Source organism: Pteronotus mesoamericanus, unplaced genomic scaffold (genome assembly GCF_021234165.1).
Source record: "Pteronotus mesoamericanus isolate MK-2021 breed Mesoamerican mustached bat unplaced genomic scaffold, CSHL_Meso_final contig_130, whole genome shotgun sequence".
NCBI lineage: Eukaryota > Metazoa > Chordata > Mammalia > Chiroptera > Mormoopidae > Pteronotus > Pteronotus mesoamericanus.
Genome location: NW_026555060.1, coordinates 12,850,454 through 12,869,919, shown reverse-complemented (window position 1 = coordinate 12,869,919; position 19,466 = coordinate 12,850,454). Strand labels below are relative to the sequence as shown.

General features: G+C 35.4%; 1 protein-coding gene across 1 annotated transcript in view; it reads left to right on the top strand.

Moving 5' to 3' along the window:
• ODAD2 (outer dynein arm docking complex subunit 2) overlaps nt 1-19,466 on the top strand; it is a 171,504-nt gene that overhangs the window by 937 nt on the left and 151,101 nt on the right. Inside the window, exons 2-6 of the mRNA XM_054590234.1 lie at nt 4,454-4,611; nt 6,738-6,930; nt 7,554-7,660; nt 8,050-8,186; nt 10,422-10,538. Coding sequence (XP_054446209.1) covers nt 4,454-4,611; nt 6,738-6,930; nt 7,554-7,660; nt 8,050-8,186; nt 10,422-10,538 — 712 coding nt within the window. The remainder of the gene's footprint in view (nt 1-4,453; nt 4,612-6,737; nt 6,931-7,553; nt 7,661-8,049; nt 8,187-10,421; nt 10,539-19,466) is intronic.

Here is a 19,466-nt window from a genome sequence, read left to right as displayed (position 1 = left end):
ATATATAAATTTATATATATATATATATATATATATCATATTTTGTTTTGGTCAGCTTCTGTTTATTTTCCACTTCAGGCATTCTGATCTTCTTTGGTTTTGCATGTGGACTTTTAAAGTCTGACATATCAAGAACAGCTCCCTAACTAGCCAAAACTTCCTAGAGATGCCTTTTCCATTTTTCCCCTTTGGAGTTATTTGTGAGAATAAAACTCATAATTTTATTTTTAGAACTGTAAAACCATTCTTGAACTGCAGTTCAAGAACTCTCTAGTTCTGACATCATGCTCTACCTTTTCTCTGAATTCTGAAATCTTTTTAAAAAATATATTTTATTTCTAACTCTGCTATGGTCACTTTCTGCCATAGTGTTTATTGTTCTTTGTTGCTCCCACCTGCGTTCAATGTAGTATCATACATTCTTCTTTTCTTAACCTTTGAAAGGTGAACTCATCTGCAAAACCAATTAAAAACATGAATGACTTAGTGTAAAGACAGACTTAAAGCAGATGTCAAAGGGTGTCAAGATTGTCACTGTATCTTGGCTCTGTACTAATTTTCTAATTTCTTTTTGCTTTATATATCTCTGCACACAGTATTTATATACAGTGCTCCCTCTTCAGCAGGGTATTTGATGTTTTGATACCATGTATGTTTTGAACCAACTACCCCTTAATTGTCTTCCTCTGTCAAATTTACTATGCAACTTTTCCTTGGGCCAACTTTTCTACCCTTCATTCTTGCTTGTGACCTTTATTGATGGTACTGTTGATATTGGAAGGGATGCAAAGGTTCTGATAGTGCTTGTGGTATTTGAAACAAACATGCCTATGTGGCTTGATAAAAAACCAGGTAGGTACTGATAGCCCTGAAAAAGGTAAAGTCAATAGCTGAAATTTTGGTAATAATGGAAAATGACAAATGCTTTCACACCCAGGTCTTCATCACACCCATTGTTCCACTGCACAGCCCCTCCCCAGCCACAGAACTATCAGCAACCCATAGTAAGTTGGAATTGACTATGTCTAGCAACGTAACAAGTGATGTAAACCAGAGATGTTTCAAGAGCTAGAAGAATGTATTAGTAAAACAGCTCTAGCTACCTTATTCTTTTGTTCCCATGCACTCTTCTTGCTTAGCTGCTGGCCCTTAGCACGCTGGTAATGCTCTTATTTAAAGAGGGGAAGCTGTCCTTTTCAGGCAGGATTCAGGTCTGTAAATGCAGGTGGATGGCCAAAGCCATTATGAAGGATTTGGGCCTGGAGTCTCTGTATGTGTTCCTACTAAATAGGGTATCTTTGGATGTTTTAGAATAAAGGCAGATTCTTCTTTCTATACATTCTCTAAGGCCTCCTGTTGCAACACCAAGTCAGTTTTATCTACACTGAAAGTTGGTTGAAGTAGGTAAGCTTTTTTTTTTTTTGTTGATCTCTGCAGATATTTTGGGGAATATATTTATACCTGTGGCCGCACTTCTCATTTGATGTTGTGTATCTCCAAATGCACCCTCTGCAGCAGTCAATAAAAATTTGATCAGCCTTTTTCTGCATTAGGTTTTTTGGCATCTGACATTCAAACTGATCCTTGAGTCACACACTGAAAAGGTTTTACATTTCATCAGCTCTCTTCTTTCCTTTTTTGCAGGTTGATTTTAACTGAATACATAGGCATGGTGCTTTGCACATGTTGTATGATTCATTCTTTTCCTTCAGAATCATTCCCAGTGTGCAGCTGTTCAACCTGTAATAACATTTGTCATCATCTCTCCGTGTTCAGTTTGGGCAGGGGGCGTATCTCTTCTTTCATTTTAATGGAAATCATAGGTCTCCTTATTACCATTTTCAATTGCTTTTGTTCTTGTCCGACAGGATGAGATTAATAATCTTCCTGAAACACCTCAGAATGAAGCCCAGATCCACTGTAAACTAAAGACAGATGACACCGCTCAATGGTAACACCATCTGTTGGTGGTACACGCAGCTGGGGTCCTTTGATTCTTTAGAATCTAGCTCAGAAATTGATAAATTGGATAAGCATTCAGAATCACTTTGTAAAAATGTTACCTGTTCTTTTCTCTTTTTCTCTGGTAGAACAGTAATTTTTGAATCAAATTTACTTTGATATTGCAATATTTTAGTTGTGACTCTTGCTCTGCTTTGTCTCATGACCTGCATGAGTCGGGACAAAGTTATATGCTGCTAAGAGCCCTGAATGGATGAGGAGTCAGGACGCCTTGTGCAGTGGCCCTTTTCCCCACAGTGATGCACAAATCGCTCACGAGTCATACCTGTCTTGTCCTTAGTTTTCTGACCAACACCATGAAGGGATGAATTACGTGATCTCCAACCTAAAATAATGTATTTTGATAAAATTTCTAAGTCAGAGTGTTAGGATCATTAGCCATACTTTTTTTTTTTATTGGGCTATTTGTTTTTCATTCCTGAGAATTATTAAATTGTTTCTCAACTCTAGACTTATGTCCTATGTGGCTATTTAAGTTACAATGTTCTGGACACCAACCTAGACACTGGGGACTAGATAAATTTTCTTGCTGAGTATTTTTAGCTCCCTTCTGCAATTCCAGTTTAAAAGTTTCTTGATTGGGTCAGTGGATTTCATTTACAGCACATTCTTCTTGACCTTCATGAGGGGGTGCAGCATTTTTCCTTGTAAGAGTTCTTTTTTATTCAGGTGGGAGAAACTGTGAGCCCACAAACTGAAACCTGCTCTTCCACATCGTCCTTATAGCTGGCTCTGTTAAGTTACAGGTTTCAACTGGTAGGAGCAATGAAAAGTGTCACCTGTGCGCTTCAGTTCTCCCTTTTTCCACAAGGAATTTCACTTTCTCAAGTTAGTAGCTTGATATTGTTGGCATTATTTCAGCCTATAACTTAGTTCTCACCATCCACTTAGCACTGGTGTTCAGTCTTGATTTCAGGCCTTTAAGAAATCTCCCGAGTCCTAAGGGGATTACTCCGAAAGGTGTATTTTAGAGAAAATACACATTTTGTACACAATGCACATCACTGGCCAGTCTAAGAATATTTTATTCCTTCATTTTTTTCCCTATTATATTGGTTGAACAGCTTCTGTGTGCAGATACAATGTGAAGTACTGGGATAGAGCAGTGGGCAAGACTTTTAAAAAGCCTGTCTTAGCTTCCTATTGCTGCTGTAACAAATTACTTTATGCTCAATGGTTTAACACAACACAGCTTTATTGTTTTATGGTTCTGGAGGTGAAAAGTCTAAAATGAGCCTGCGAGCTAAAATGAATGTTGGCAGGGCCATGTTTCTTCTGGGAGCTGAGAGAAATTCATTCTTGCCTTTTCCAGCTTCTAGAGTCCACCTGCATTCCCTGGCTCCTGACTCTGCATTTCTTTGACCTCTGATTCCATTGTTACTTCACCTTCACTGACTTCACCCTTCCTGCCTTCCTCTTCTAAACACACTTACTGATTATATTGTAACAACCTAGATATTTCAGAGTAGTCTTTTTATCTCAAGATCCTTAACTTAATCCATCTGCAAAGTCCCTTTTGTCTCATATAGTAACATATTCACAGGATTTGTGGACTAGGATATGAACAATTGGGGAAGACCTTATTCTGACTCCTGCAGTTTCTATCCTCTTATTTCTGTTCTAGGGAAATAGTGTTAAGTAGTGGATAGTCTGAGTTTGTCAGATTTACTTTTTTCACATCTATTTATCTGCATTATAATTTAAAATGTGTTAGATTAAATCTTAAGATGTGGGCAGTTTTCCTAGGGATATCAGCATGTACTGAAAACCTAGGCAGCTTAATTAATGTTGTAAGTGATGGAAATCTATAGGGATATCACTGCCGTAAAAAATCTTAATATTTTTAAAATGCCAAATTTAAAAAAAAATCATTAAAATGGACAGAAACACAAATCTAGGAGAACCAGTAATTTTTGATCAGGAAAAGCCCATTTAGGAAGACTGCTTAAAATCCTAAAGTAAACCTAATTAAGGTGTTTGGAGTGGAAAAATGATCTACAGAGAGGATCTAGTTTGTCTTTTTTCATAGCTCTTTTGTTCATAAACAACACAGAGTAGCCAAGAAGATTTCTAACCACTAATTGCTATGGTGTAAAAATTGTATAAATAAAAAAACATTAGAAATCCTCAAAACATGAATGGTTCTGTGGAATTAGTGATTTTAAAAGATGTCAAACACATTGTTAGAAAAACAAAAACTCGTTGAATTCATGTTAGTTTTTAAGAAATTGCCTAAAATTTTCTTTCTGAGTATATATCATATTGCTCACTGTGATTTCTAATGAAGTGGGAAAATGGCTGAGCTTCTAACAAGAGGTATTTATATTCTCTGTTTTATAATGACACATGGGAATAATTAGCTGAAATATCTTAAATTCAACTTCTGCTGGCATCCAGGTAACCCTAAGCTTTCACTTTTTTTCATTTTTAGTGCAACAACAGTCAAATCAGAAGAAGCTGATAAAAATGGACAGCCTTTGCTATTTCTTTCTGTACCGCAAATTAAAGTTCGGAGCTTTGGGCAGCTGTCATGCTTGTTATTTATTGCCAAAGATACAAAGCTGAAGGAAGCACAAGCGTGCATTGAAGGTGATGTTTACACTCCAATCTGTGATTTGAACTTTTAGAAACATAATCTGGGGACAAATAATTTGTTACAGTCTTTTGAAAAAAGCTCTGTAACCTAAAAGGTAAAAAGTAATATGTTCAGCTTCATAAAAATGTCATTAATTTTACTTGGCTGAAATGTTATGCTGATATCAAATTTCTACTTTAAAATGAAAGGCCTAATATATTACCACTAGTAAGCTTCTAGATTTCTAATTTTAAAGAGAGCCTTTTTAGCTTCTGAACAACCTGAGGCTTGTAGCCTTTAAGGTCCATGTCAGGCGAGAAGACTGATGTCTGTGACCAGAATCCACACTCTCCCCTCACATACTGCTATGACGGATGACGACTTCTTTCCTTTAAAGGGAATGTAAGCTCTTCCTTTAGCAGAGAGAGTCCCTAATCATCTCCCTTTCCATTTGTCTCAGTGCTATTCCATTATAGACTATACAACTGCTGTGACAGTTACAGTCATTCAATGAGAAGTATTTTCCCTCTCTATTAAGGATATATAGTGTGCTGATTATTGTCTAATCTTTTACCATCCAAACAAGAATGTGACCAATTGCCTGTTATCATTGTGCTCTAAATATTTCTTAGGAAAAATACCTAGTGATATTCTGTATGGGTTTTGCTTTCTTGGAATCATCCAACCAGTGGGTCCTATGCCAAGGTACCTGAGTTCTGCCTCCCAACATCCTTTGCCACTGCTCATTGCTGTGAGATGGGAAGATGGCCTTTCCTCTTCTCTTTTTAAATTTGATTTAGGTGTGTACCTTAGGACAACAGTCCCTTTTTCTTCCTTGCCTACTCTTCCCTCTTGTGCTGTCCTGTACACCATAGCTGCTTTCATGAGGAGGAATGACATCTTGAGAGTAAAGCTGAATTCGAGAAGATAGTTAATAGGAATACAGTTGTTCACTAAATTCAACTCATATACATTTAATACACAGACTGCTGTATATCTAGATTGGCTAGATATGTGGTTTTTGCTGCATTTTGCCCTTTATAGGCACAACGCCTAGTTTTAGGTCCAAATTACATGGTTCCTGGCAATTTGGGAGTCAGTTTTGTATCTTTCCCAAGAATTCACCTAGTACTGCTTTTCATGAATTTTTATAGATGACATTCATAAGGTTGATAAGTTGAGATTGCATGATGGGAAGTACAAGGAAAGAGACCCAACTTTCCTTCCATCTCGCATCATGCATTCTTTCCTCAGCCCTGTGCCTTCTGCTCTTTCCTGGTGGCATAGCCCATATGCTATTGGGGAGTTAATGCCATTCTGTACTTCTCTTCTTTCATTCAGGTGAGTTTTCTGAATTAGTCGCATAGTCACTTCCCTTTTCCTTGTCCAAATGCGTATATATTTCATCTTGAATTTTTCCTAAACATTTTTTCTTTCTCCCTCATTCTCAATCATATATATTTTAGCCTTTATCCAACTCTGTTTTTAGCATCTCTAGATTAATCTTCCACATCTGTGTCAGCCTTGTACATGAGTTGGTATTTATGTTTTTCACTATAGTTTTGGTATGTGTGTAAATACTGACTAGATTACTTTTTCCAACTCTAACATCAAGAGACATTGAAAAGATAAGCAGTTTGAGCAGATGGAGAAGACTGGCAGGAGATCCATAGACTAAGGGAAGCATGCTATTTGGGAAAGAAGCATGCATTTGTGAATCCTGAGCATTGGTACACACACACACACACACACACATATGCAGCTCTAGTGATGATTCTTGTAAGGAGACCAGTACTTCCCTATCTTCAAATCAATTCTGAATATATTAATTGATGCCTATTTTGAACAATGCCTCATGGTCAACTAAAAAAACAAACCAACCAGGAATGTCTTGGCTTTTGTCCTATTAGGGAGGTGACATCTATATAGATAATATTACTATACAAGATAGAACATCTCAAAAGGTATAAGAAAGTTCCTAAATTCAGTAAATCTGAGGAGTGGACATTGATTCTAATTGGGTTCATTAGAGAAAACATAACGAAAGAAACAGCTGAGTGGGCGTCGATAGGTTTGTTCATCTTTGTGTTATAATAGAAGACAAGAGAATAACTTTTATTTATTTACTTCTTTTGGTCAGCTAACAGAAATCCTATGGCAAAAATCCTGGGCTTCGATTATAACACAGTGAAAGGAGACTCATCTGTATTCAATATTCTTGATAAAATTACTAATGATGATGATCCTGAAAGTGAGATTAGGATGAAGATTGCCATTCTGCTTAAGCAGCTGGATCTGCACCTTCTCAATCATTCTCTGAAACACATTTCATTGTGAGTATTTAAAAAAATAAACCTGTGAGTATTATAAAAATTAATTACAGAAAGTGCTTTTTTAAGGAAAAAACAAGAAAAATAAAGTATGGAAGTTATTGCTATTGATTTAACATTCTTTTTTTGGAAAAAAATTGTTTATTGCATGGATATTTCTAGTTCTAAAAATAAAAATTTTCTCTCAACATTGCTAAAATATTCTAATTGGGTTTCATCTAATTCTGAAGACACTAAGTGACCTTAGAATTTCCAGAGTCTCTTTAAATTAAAACTCTTAAATAAATTAAATTATAATGCAAATATCATGTACAGTTTAGCAGTTTTAAAACTTGTTCATTTTTCTAATGTTTTCTAGTATTATGGTATTATAATTAAGATATAAGGTGAATATTTAAATTAGTATATTTAATATTGTGTTAAACATTAGTCAGTAATCCCTGGATGGTTTGACAGTGTTATGAGATTATAACATGGCTCAAATTAGCTGCAACTTTGTTATTGTATAATTTAACTACAATTTTAATTATAAGAATGTTTCCCTTGACATAATGGAACGCTGACATGTATTTTTTGTAGAGGTTTTTAAAAAATGTTTTAAATGAATATCTAAACATTTGTTTCAGAGAAATACGTTTAAATCCAGAGGCAATTAAAAACGATGTAGAACTGCTCAAACGTTTCTCAGGCAAAGGAGAAGAAACGGTCTTGGAATCTATCAAATATACCTCAGGTTTATATCTTCTCAGATTCATTTATGTTATATATGTTTTCATAATTATTTTTCAAAATGCTTCAACAGCTACACTGGAATTTAATATTAAGTAAATGAAAACAAGTCCTGGCTGGTGGGGCTCAGTTGGTTGGAGTGTAGTCCTGTAAACCAAGAGGCGGAGGGTTTGATCCCCAGTTAGGCTATTTATGGAGACAACCAATAGACATTTCTCTCTCACATTGGTATTTCTCTCTCTGTCTCTGTCTCCTTTCCTCTCTCTCTAAAAGCAATGAAAAAATGTTCTTGAGTGAGAATTTAAAAAAAAAGAAAAAGCAGTTTTAATAATATTTCTTTTTAGGAGCCAACATATTTTACAGAACTCTAAACTGATTGAAAATTGGTTTCAGATTATGAATTTTCAAATGGATGTCGAGCCCCACCTTGGAGACAAATTCTTGGGGAAATTTGTTACGTGCTGGTGAAACCACATGATGCCGAAACTTTGTGCATTACTTGCAGTGCAGAAGGAGTATTTTTAAATGGTGTAAGTAATATTTATAAAACAGTATTGACATTGTTACTTAGCTTGATGTCTGTAAGTGCAGACACGTCTCTAGGATTGAACCCTAATGACCCCAGAAAGTAGAATATTGTTCTGTGGGATTCAGGCAGATTCGTTTGTTATGTGTATTTGCTGGGCCAATCCAACGTTGTCTCAGAATAAGCGCCATGGCAGGTCATTAAGTCAGCCTTCTGACAAATGGCCTTCCAAGGGACTCATTCCACTTCATAAAATGAGCACTGAGGCAACACAGACATAATAACTTCAACTTCCTCCCTAAGATTTGAGGGGCAAAGAGAAGAGGAGGGGAATTGTCAAAGTGTAGATGCCTGAAGAGGTGTCCCATGAAGCTGGGACCCTGATGTCTGGGAAGGGGCCACTGCCAGGCTGTGCTGGTGCCTTAGGATCTCAGAGGAGGGCCCTTGCATAGCTGGGACTCGGACCTCTGGAGAGTATAGACCCTGCTTGCCTTGGTGACGGTCCCTTAGGAGCTCCGAGGAGGAGTCCCCGCACAACTGGTACTTAACACCTCTGAGGAACGGTCCCTTCCAGACTGTGCTGGTCCCCTTGGAGCTCAGGTGGCTTCTATGACACCAGGACCTAGACCTCTGAGGAGTGAGTGGTGCCCCAGTAGTGCTGGTCCCTCAGGAGCGTAGAGGAGGATCTTGGCAGAACTAAGACCCAGGTCTTTGAAGATGGTGCCCTGCTAGGCTGACGATGGTATTTCCAGGGGTGTGTGATGAGCCCTGTTCTGAAGAAAAAACTCTGGAAATTAGAACCAACTGTTGCCATTGGAAACAATGGCCACTGCCAGGGATGTGGGACTGTTGCTGGGTTGACTAACAGGAACAAGGGATAACTAAGAGGGAGGGTGTCCCTTCTCCTCCTTTTACTTCCTGATGATTGAAGTGAACCTAACCTGGCAAAGGAGGAACGCAGTTTTGCAGATTCTCAGCCCAAGTATCACAAAGGAGAGTGTGGTAGGTGGGGAAGCTTCAAGCGGAGACAGATATAGCACATAACCTTCTGACATTTTTAGGTTAAAAAATCTTTGACTCTCATACTTGCTCACTGGACTTAGCTAGAAAGAGCTCAGCTTTCTCCTCTGCAACACCCTGTCCTCAGTGTCTTCAATGTAGTTTTGGGTCTCACCAGCAAAATTCTGGAGGGAGGACACAAATCCTTAATGGGGACCCAGCTATTACAGGGGAGTGACTGGAGAGTTGTCACACCTGGACTTGGGTTGGTATTGAATTGCTGTTGCTGTCTTCTAATTACTTGTAGGCACTTTTTCTGACACACCTTAGGGGCATTTCTTATCAGATGACATTTAGCTTATTTCTGCATTAGGAGGCAGAGATGACCTATATATAACTTTGCTTTTGGTTTGTTTTGTTACTTTAGAAAAGTGAAATCTCCACTTTGAAAATAAGAGGTTAAAAAAAAAAGAATGATTTTCTTTGACTGTCTAGAGTGGGACAAGGAGCCTTTGCTTCTTACAAAAGGCTATTTATTAATCCACAGACAAGTTTATTTGATGGAAACATCTAAGTATTCCTCTTAGTTTAAAAAATGAAACTGTTCAGTAATTACAAAAAAAGTATAACATACTGAAGTTATATGTACATATGTTGTATATATAGTCACATAGATACGTATACATATATATGTATTTGGTTGATGAAGAATAATAGGGGTAGGAAAGAAGAGGGACATGATAAAAAGAAAGAGACAAGGAGGGAGACAGAGGCAGAGGGTGGAGGGACAGGTGGTTGCAGAGAGATCATAACCCTAAAAAAGAATCCTGGAGCAACCATGCTACACACAGAACAAGAGCAGTGTGACAAATAGAAACACAGTCATTTCCACGGTGACATTCTCATCTTCAGACCTTTTGTGACTTCGTCAGAAGCTATTGAAGTCATAATGCACTTTCGCATTAGAGGAGCACAGAAGGAAGGAGGTCTTATTTCTGTGTTGAATAGCAGAGTGCCCCACCGCAGATAGGAGGTGCTCAGTAGAGGCTTGCTGAATGAATGAGTGAATGGATAACATTAAGTTAAGAGGGAAGGGTTTCACCTTTACGCTTCATGTATAAAGACTGCCACATGGGTCCTTTAGAGAAGAAAACAAGATGTGCACTTGGGTTGTGATGCATTGATCAGGTTTTTATATTGCTATTACATTAATAATAGCATCAGACTTTTTCTCTCAAAGGGCAAAACAGATGATGACGGGGAAATTAATTATGAGAGAAAAGGAGCGATTTATAAAGACCTTGTCACATTTTTAAAAGATAAATCAGCAAAATTTTCAGAAGTTATGTCCAAACAGGTAAGCTTTATAGTCTCTTTTGAGCTTTCATTGCATTATATTACTTGACAACAACTTTTTATAGTATATAGCATATATATAGTATATAGTGTTAAATGATTAACCTAAGGATAAAGGACTCAGTCCTGTTAATGAAACCTAGATGTTTTGATTATTTTCATCGCATGATTACTCCCTGACTGAATTGTCATAATCAGTGTGCCAACTGCATGTGCACAGGATTTTTTTTGTGTACTCCCTGGTATTTGAAATAGTGCTGAACAAAGAAACCAGTCAGTATAATATTTTGTGAAATAAAATTCTGGTTAAAGCTGCCATAGATAAGGAATGACAGGCAAGAACGATAACGTGATACACTTAAGCCAGGCTGATTTTCAAGCTGGTGGCACTTCAATAGACCCACACGAGATAGGTCATCGGGTCCACTTTCTTCCTGACCCCGCCACTTCTGGAGCGTTCCATCTTCTCCCCAGACTGCTCCTTCCCCTGCCACGGCACATCCCTTGGTCGTCATCCTGTGAATGCTCTTTGTTTCCTAGTGTTTGAGCACTTGTTTCCGGGACCCAAGTTTTCCTTTGTTATTACTGTTCTTTTTATAACTCTATATACATAAAATGTAAAAGTTGCCATTTTAACCATTGTAAGTGTATCATTCAATGGTATTAATTACATTTACAATACTTTGCAGCCATTACTCCTGTCTCTTCCAGATCTTTTTCATCATCCCCAACTAAAACTTGTACCCATTAAGCAATTACTTCCCAATTCTCCTTCTCCCAACTCCTGGTAAACTCTAATCTACTTCCTATGTCTATGAATTTGCCTATTTTAGAGATTTCATGTAAGTGAAATCATATAGTTGTCCTTTGTGTTTGGCTTATTTCACTTAGCATAATGTTTTTAAGGTTCATCCATGTTGTGGCATGTATCAGAACTTTATTCCTTTTTATGACTCAATAATATTCCACTTATATGTATATACTGATTTTGTTTATGCATTCATCTATTGATGAATACATTTTTTGTTTATTGTGAAAAATGCTATGAATATTGGTGTACAAGTGTGTGTTTGCATCCCTGTTTTCAATTGTTTTGGGTATATGCCTAGGAATATAATTTCTGGGTCAAATGGTAATTCTATGTTCAATGTTCATTCATTCATTCATTCATTTATTTAATCTTTATGGGGAAGTGTGAATCCTAAAATTTTGTTCTTATTTTTCAAGACCATTTTGACTATTTGGAGTTTTTTTACTTTGTATGTGAATTTTAGGATTGGTTTTATCATTTCTGAAAAAACAATTGAGATTTTGATAGGGATTCTACTGAATCTGTAGATTGTTTTTGTTTGTATAGTGCTGTCATCTTAACAATATTAAGTCTTCCAATCTGTGAACATCGGATGTTTTTCCATTTGTTTATATCTTTTTTCATTCCTTTCTGCAATGTTTTATAGTTTTCAGTGTACTTGTCTTTTGCCTCCTTGGTTAAATTTATTCCTAAGTATTTTGTTCTTTTTGATGTTATTGTTAGTGAAATTATTTTCTTAATTTCCTTTTTGATTGTCCACTGCTAATGTATAGAAACACAACTTATTTTTCAGTGTTAAAATCAGATCTGATTTTTAATGTGAAATTCAAAATTGAATCCTGTAACTTTGCTAAATTCACTTTTAACTCATTTTTTTTAATCTTTAGATTTGTCTACGTATAAGATTAAGTCCTCTCTGAATAGAGATAGTCTTCTTCCTTTCCAATTTGAATTTGTTTTTCTTTTACTTGCTTAATTACTGTGGCTAGAACTTTCAGTGTTGAATGCAAGTGATGAAAGCAGGCTTCTCGTCTTATTCCTGATCTTAGTGGAAAAGCTTTTAGGCTTTCCCCATTAAATATGATATTACCTGTGGGCTTTTCATATATGGCTTTTATCATATTCCTTTCTGTTCAGTTTTCCTTTTCTTGGCACATCCCTTCATTTTGGTAGAGTTTCCTGAGTTGCAAAGGTATGTTGGAGGGAAAATTTGAGGATTAGCATGCCTGAAAAAGTCTTTATTCTTCTCTCACTTGTTGTTTCTATAATGTCAGTTTGAAAATAATTTTTACTTAGAATTTTAAAGACTTTTTTTTTTTATGTGACTGTTTTGGCTTTTGCCATCTAATGAAGTTTTTAGAATTTTCTCTTAGCCCTGATATTCTGTAATTTTCATGATGATATGTTTAGTGCCAGTTGTGTGTTTTTTCATTAATGATGACATATGTTCACTAAAAATGGAAAAATACTGTTTGCATTATATCTTTAATCATGTTTTCCTCTCTGTTCTCTTTTTGAAACTTTCTTGCTGGATGTTGGATCTCTGAGATTGATCCTCTGATTATCTTTTCTGTCACCACCCCCCTGCCATTTCTATAAATATTTCTTTACTTTATCTTTGAAACGTTGTGTATGTCTTTAAAATTTAAGCTCTCTTATTTTTAACATTTTTTATTAATATTTATTTTTACCCATCATATGCTTTTATTTCTCCTGGGCAAAACCTAGGAGTTAAATGCCAAGGTCATATGACAGTTGTTTAACTTTTAAGCAACTGATAGACTGCTTTCCAAAGTGGTTGCAGTATTTTACATTCATTCTGGCAGTCTGTGAGAGTTCCAGTTCTTCCACATAGTCATCAATAATGGACAAGCCTTTAATTTTAGACATTTTTTATAGGTATATAGTGGTACCTCACTGAATTTTAACTAGCATGTCTTAAATGTACCTTTTCATATGTTTATTTGTCATTCAGTATGTCTTATGTGCTGAAGGGTCTATTCAGATCTTTTTCCTATTTTCTATTAGATTGTTCGATTTCTTATTTTTGAGTTGTGAGAGGTCTTTATATATGCATTTGGCGATGTATTCTGTCAGATATATGATTTGTAAATATTTTCTCCCAGTTTGTGGCTTGTCATTTCATTCTCTAAATAGGGTCTTTCAAAGAGCAAATGTCCTCGATTTTGAAGTCCAACTTATTAGTTTTCTTATACTGTCGTATCTAATAAAGCTTTGTCAGATGCAACTAATGTCTCAAGATGTTCTCCAATGTATTCCTCTAGATGTTTTCTAATGCCCTGTTTTACATTTTAGATTGATGATACATTTTAAGATATTGTTGTACATTAGGTAAGGTATGGATCAAAGTTGGATCTAGTTGTTTCAGCACTGTTTTTTGAGATAACTACCCTTTGTCCACTGAATTACCTTTATATCTTTGTCAAAAATTAGTTACTGATTTGTGTGGGTATATTTCTGTTTCTTAATTTCTTTATACCAATATCACACTGTCTCGATTACTATAGTTTTATAATAAGTCTTGAAGTCAGGTAGAGTCAGTACTCCAATGTTGTTCTTTTTCAAAGTTGTTTGACTATTCTGAGTCTTTGGCATGTTCATTAGAATATTTAAGTCTGTTTTTAAATTTCTTCATAAAAAGCCTGAAGAACTTGTGATTAAGATGGTGTGGAATACGCAGATAAGTTTAGGGAGGACTTACATCTTAACAATATTGAAGCTTCCAGTCCATGAATGTAGTACATATCCCATTTATTTAGGTCTGTCTTAATCTCTCTCAGTAATGCTTTGTAACTTGCTGTGCAGAGGTCTTACACATCTCTTGGGAAACCTGTCTATATTCATATTTGGGGGCTATTGTTAATCCTAGGTTTAAAATTTTTATTTCTGATTATTTGTTGCTGTTATATGAAGAAACACCTGATTTTTGTATGTTGACTTTATATCCTGAAACCTTGCTAAACTTATTAGTTCTAGTATCTGGTTTGTAGATTCCAGAGGGTTTTCTATGTAGATGATCATGTTGTCTGTGAATAAAGATCATTTTACCTCTTCCTTTCCAATCTCAGTCATTTTATTTCTTTTTCTTTCCTTAATGCACTAGCTGGAACCTCCAGTATAGAATTGAAAAGAAGTGGTTTCTTGTTCCTAATGGCAAAGGGAAAACTTTTTGTTTCTTATTAAGTACGATATTAGCTGTAGGTTTTTCACAGATGACATTTATAAGATTGAGGAAGTTCCCCTCTATTTCAAGTTATTGAGAACTTTTATTAGGAACAATGTTGGATTTTTATCAAATGATATTTCTGTACCTATTGAGTTAATTATGTGTTTTTTTCTTTTTTAGTTTAATGTGAATTGTGTTGATTTTTCTGGGACAAACTTCATTTGTTCAGGATGTATTATTCTTTTTATCTTTTTGGATTTAATTTCCTAAGATTTTATTTAAAAGTTTTACATCTGTTTAAAAAATTATTGATGTGTAGCTTTTTTTCCTTTAATATCTTTATCTGGATTTGGGATCAGAGTAATACTGGCCTTAAGAATTTGTTGGGAACTTTTCCTCCTCCTCAAGTCTCTGAAAAGTTTGGTGTTCTTTCTATTTTAAAAGATTGGTAGAACTCACCAGTGAAACCATATGGGACAGAAGTGTTGTTGTGGGAAAGTTTTAAACTACAGGTTCAACACATTTACTAGTTACAGGGCCACACAGGTTATCTGTTTTTCCTTGAGGGAGCTTTGGCAGATTGCCTTTAAAGGGATTTGTTCATTTCATCTAAGTTGTTGAATTTATTGGCAAAAACTTATTCATATTATTCTCTTATTAGATTTTAATATCTGTGGAATCTATAGCTGTTTTTACCTCTCTCATTCCTGATATTGGTCATTGTGTTTTATTTTTTCTTGATCTGTCAGGCTAGAAGTCTTTCAGTTTCTCAATATCTTCTAAGAACCAGCTTTTGGTTGCAATGATTTTTCTGTATTTTTTTTCTACTTCACATTGTTATTTATTATTTCTTTCATTTTCTACTTTGGGTTTCACTTACTCTTATTTCTCTATTTTTTTGTCATTCATTTAATTTAACCTAGCCAAAGTTTTTTATTGATTAGAGAGAGAGAGAAAGGAAGGGGGGAGAGAGAGAAACATTGATTTGTTGTTCCACTTATTTATGCATTCATTGGTTGCTTCTTGTATGCGCCCTGACTGGGGATTGAATCTGCAACCTTGGCATATCGGGATGACGCTGTAACCAACTGGGCTATTCGGCCAGGGACTAATCTAGTCATATTCATATTTAATGGTTTGGTGGTTTCAAGTGTGAATACTATTTTACTTGGAGCATATAAAAAAAGGGTCATAAACTAAAAATTTTCACATTAATTAAAAGAATTCTCTTAAATCTACATTCTGCTATATAGAGAAGCTATTAATCTTTTGGAGAAGGGCATTCCCCAGGGGATACATTAACCTTCTGGTGCTAACACGTGAGCATCTCATTAGGGGCAGCAGAGTGGTAAAATGTAGGGCAGTCTTCACTTTTTAAAAAAAATTGTAAACGTGGATATATTTTATTGATTTTATTTTTTGTTTTTCTTTTTTTGTTGTTGACACTATTACAGAGGTCCCTCGTTTCCCTCCCTTTAGCCTCCCTCCACCCAGCTCTCACCCCCTTCCCTGGCCTTCACCAAATTTGTGTGTCCATGGGCTATGCATATATGCATATTGGCGGATCTATTCCAGTCCCCCCATCCTCCTCTCCTCTGAAGTCTGTCAGTCTGTTTCACGTATCCATGCCTCTGGTGTTATTTTATTTGTTTTGTTCACGAGATTCCACATGTGAGTGAGATCATATGCTCTTTGTCTTTCTCTGACTGGCTTATTTTGCTTAGCATTATGTTCTCCAGATCCATTCATGCTGTCACAAAGGGTAAGTTTCTTCTTCTTTTTTTACAGTCATATAGTATTCCATTGTGTAAAAGTACCACATCTTTTTTATCCACACATATACTGATGGACACTTGGGCTATTTCCAGATTCTTTTCCTACCATAGTGGTTGACAGTTGGGAGGTGCATCCTGTTTTTTTTTACATTCTTTTTTTACATTGTTTGGCCTGTGTTGGGTTTCTGGTACTCTTCTTCTTGTTTTGTAAGGTGGTGTGTTAGATTGTTGATTTAAGAATTTTCTTCTTTTTGAATATGAGCATTTAATGCAATAAATTTTCCACAAAAAGCTTAAGCTGCCTCTCACATATTTTGATATGTTTTATTTTCATTTTCATTGTTTTGTGTACTTTAAGGAAAGTTTTTCTTGACACTTCCTCTTTGATCTATAGATTATTTAGAAGTCTACTGTTTAGTGTACAAGTATTCAGAGATTTTCCTATTATGTTTCTGTTAAGGTTAGTTTGATTTCATGTGGTCAGAGGTTACACTCTGAATTACTTTAATTTTAAAAAATTTGTTGAGATGTGTTGTATGACCTAGGTCTATCTTGGTGTATACAGGGTGGGGCAAAAGTAGGTTTACAGTTTCTCCTATGGGAAATAATACAATAATTGATAAATAATAATACAAGAATATACTCTGTGTTTCACATACTCACAACCTAGTTTTGCCACACTCTGTACCTTTTAGATGCTTGAACAGAATGTATATTCTGCTGTATTGGGTGTCATGTTCTATAAATGTGGATTAAATTACATGGTCTTGGGTGGTGGTGAGTTCTTCTGTGTCCTTGCTGATTTTCTATCAGTTGTTGAGAGAGGTGTGTTGAAGTCCTCCAACTGTAACTGTGGGTTTGTCTTTATTTCTCCTTTTAGTTCTGTTTGTTTTTGTGTTTACACCTCTGCTTATGAATTTAGGATGATTATGTCTTTTTGATAGATTGACCAAAATTTCATCATAATATAATGTCCCTCTCTGTGCTTGGTAACTTTTTTCTAAAGTCTACTTAATCTGATGTTAATATAGTCACTTCTGCTTTCTTTTAACTAATGTTTCCATGGTATATTTTTCCCTTTTACTTTCAAGCTACCTATATCATTTTATTTAAGTTAAATTTATTGTAGACAACCTGTAAATTCAGTCATTTTTTAAAATCCACTCCGTGAAACTCTTATTTACTTATTGATGTGTTTAGATAATTTACATTTACTTATTGATATGTAAAGGTTTTAAGTCTGCCAGTTTACTTTTGTTTTCTGTTTATTCCTTCTGTTTTTCATTTCTATTTTTTCCAGTTTTTCTTTGGGTTGAATATTTTTTTGAATTACATTTTCATTTACCCCTAGTATTTTGAGTGTATCTATTTGTACAGATTTTTTTTTTGGTTGTTACTATAGGTATTGTATTATATTATGCATACATAATTATCATAATCTACTTAACAGTTTATCAGTTTGTGTGAAGTATAGAAATCATATCTCTCTTCAAGTACCTTACCCTCTCTCATTTATAATCTAGTTGTCTTTATTTCCTCTACATACATTGATAACCAATGAGACAATGTTATAATTTGTGCTTCAACCATCAAACATCATTTAGAAAACTCAAGAGGAAAAAGCCTTTTATATTTACCCCTAATTTTATTCTGACCATTGTTTTCTTCCTTGCAAGTTTCCTTCTTTTACTATATCCTTTCTGTTTAAGAACTTACTCCTTTAAGGTAGGTCTGTTAGTGACAAATTCTCTTAGCTTTCCTTCATCTGAGAACATCTTGAATTCTCCTTCATTCCTGAAGAATGTTTTCACTGAGTATGGTATTCTGGGTTGACAGTTCTTTACTTTCAGCACTTGAAAAATGTTGTTCTAGTCCTTCATGGTTTCTCATGAGAAATCTGTTATTGTAATTGTTTTTTCCCTTTTAGGTAAAATATTGTTATTCTCTCGCTGCTAAGAATTTTCCTTGTCTTTAGTTTTATGGTTTGATTATTATGTGTCTTGGCATGGATTTTGGGGTTTATTGTGTTTAGGTTTTTTTCGGCTTCTTAAATTTGAGATTTATGTCTTTTTCCAAGTTTGGAAAAATTTCAGACATTATTAGAATACGTTTGCAGTCTGACTTTCTTACTCTTCTCCTTCTGGGTCTGTGATGACATGCATGTTGGATGTTTTTGTTATGGACCCACAGATCTCTAGGCTCTGTTCACTTTTTTCTAATCTGTTTTCTCTTTGTTGTTCAGATTGGGTAATTTCTCTTGCTATATCTTCAAAGTAATATATTCTCTCCTCTCTCCTCTCCGTCCTCTTGCTGAACCTATCCAGTGAGTTACTTTGGTTTATAGATTTCAGTTTTGAGATTTCTCTCCAGTTCTTCTTTATATCTTCTACTTATTTTCTGAGACTTTCTAGTATTTCATTTGTTTTAAATCTCCATAATTACTCATTAAAGCATTTTTATGATGGCTGCTTTAAAATCTTGTCAGATTATTCTAACATCTATTTCATCTTGGTATAAGCATCTATTCATCATCTTCTCTCATTCAAGTTGTGATCTTCCTAATTCTTGGTATAATGAGTGATTTTTTATTGTCTGAGACATTTTGGCACTTATATTGTGAAACTTTGCATTGTATTTAAAGCTTTTGTTTTAGCAGTCCTTCTCTGACACCTCACTGATAGAGGTCTGGGGTTATAGCAAGGTGGGAGTAGAAGTCCAATTTCCCCACTTAGTCACCATTGACAGCGCTGGTGGTACGGGTGCATCATTACTGCTGGGCAGAGTTGGAAGTCCCATCTCCCCACTGGGCCTCTACTACACGACCCTGGGTAAGAGGGGGGAGGGTGCTTTATTACATTCTTGCCGTGGGGCCTCCACTGAAACCATGGAAGATGAGCCCATCACTGCTTGGGTGTGGTGATATTACGGTCATTGTAATAAAAGTTTAGTGCCATTGTACTAACAGAAGGTATTTTGTTATGATTTTAGTTCTTTTAAATATGTTGATGTATATGTGTCATATATATATATATCTTTGTATATGTAATTAATTTGTCTGACATTAAATAATATTGCATAATTTCATAAATAGTTTTAGTGCCTTACAATAGTATATCCTGAGTGCTTCTCCCTATCTTTTGTAATATTGTTGTCATA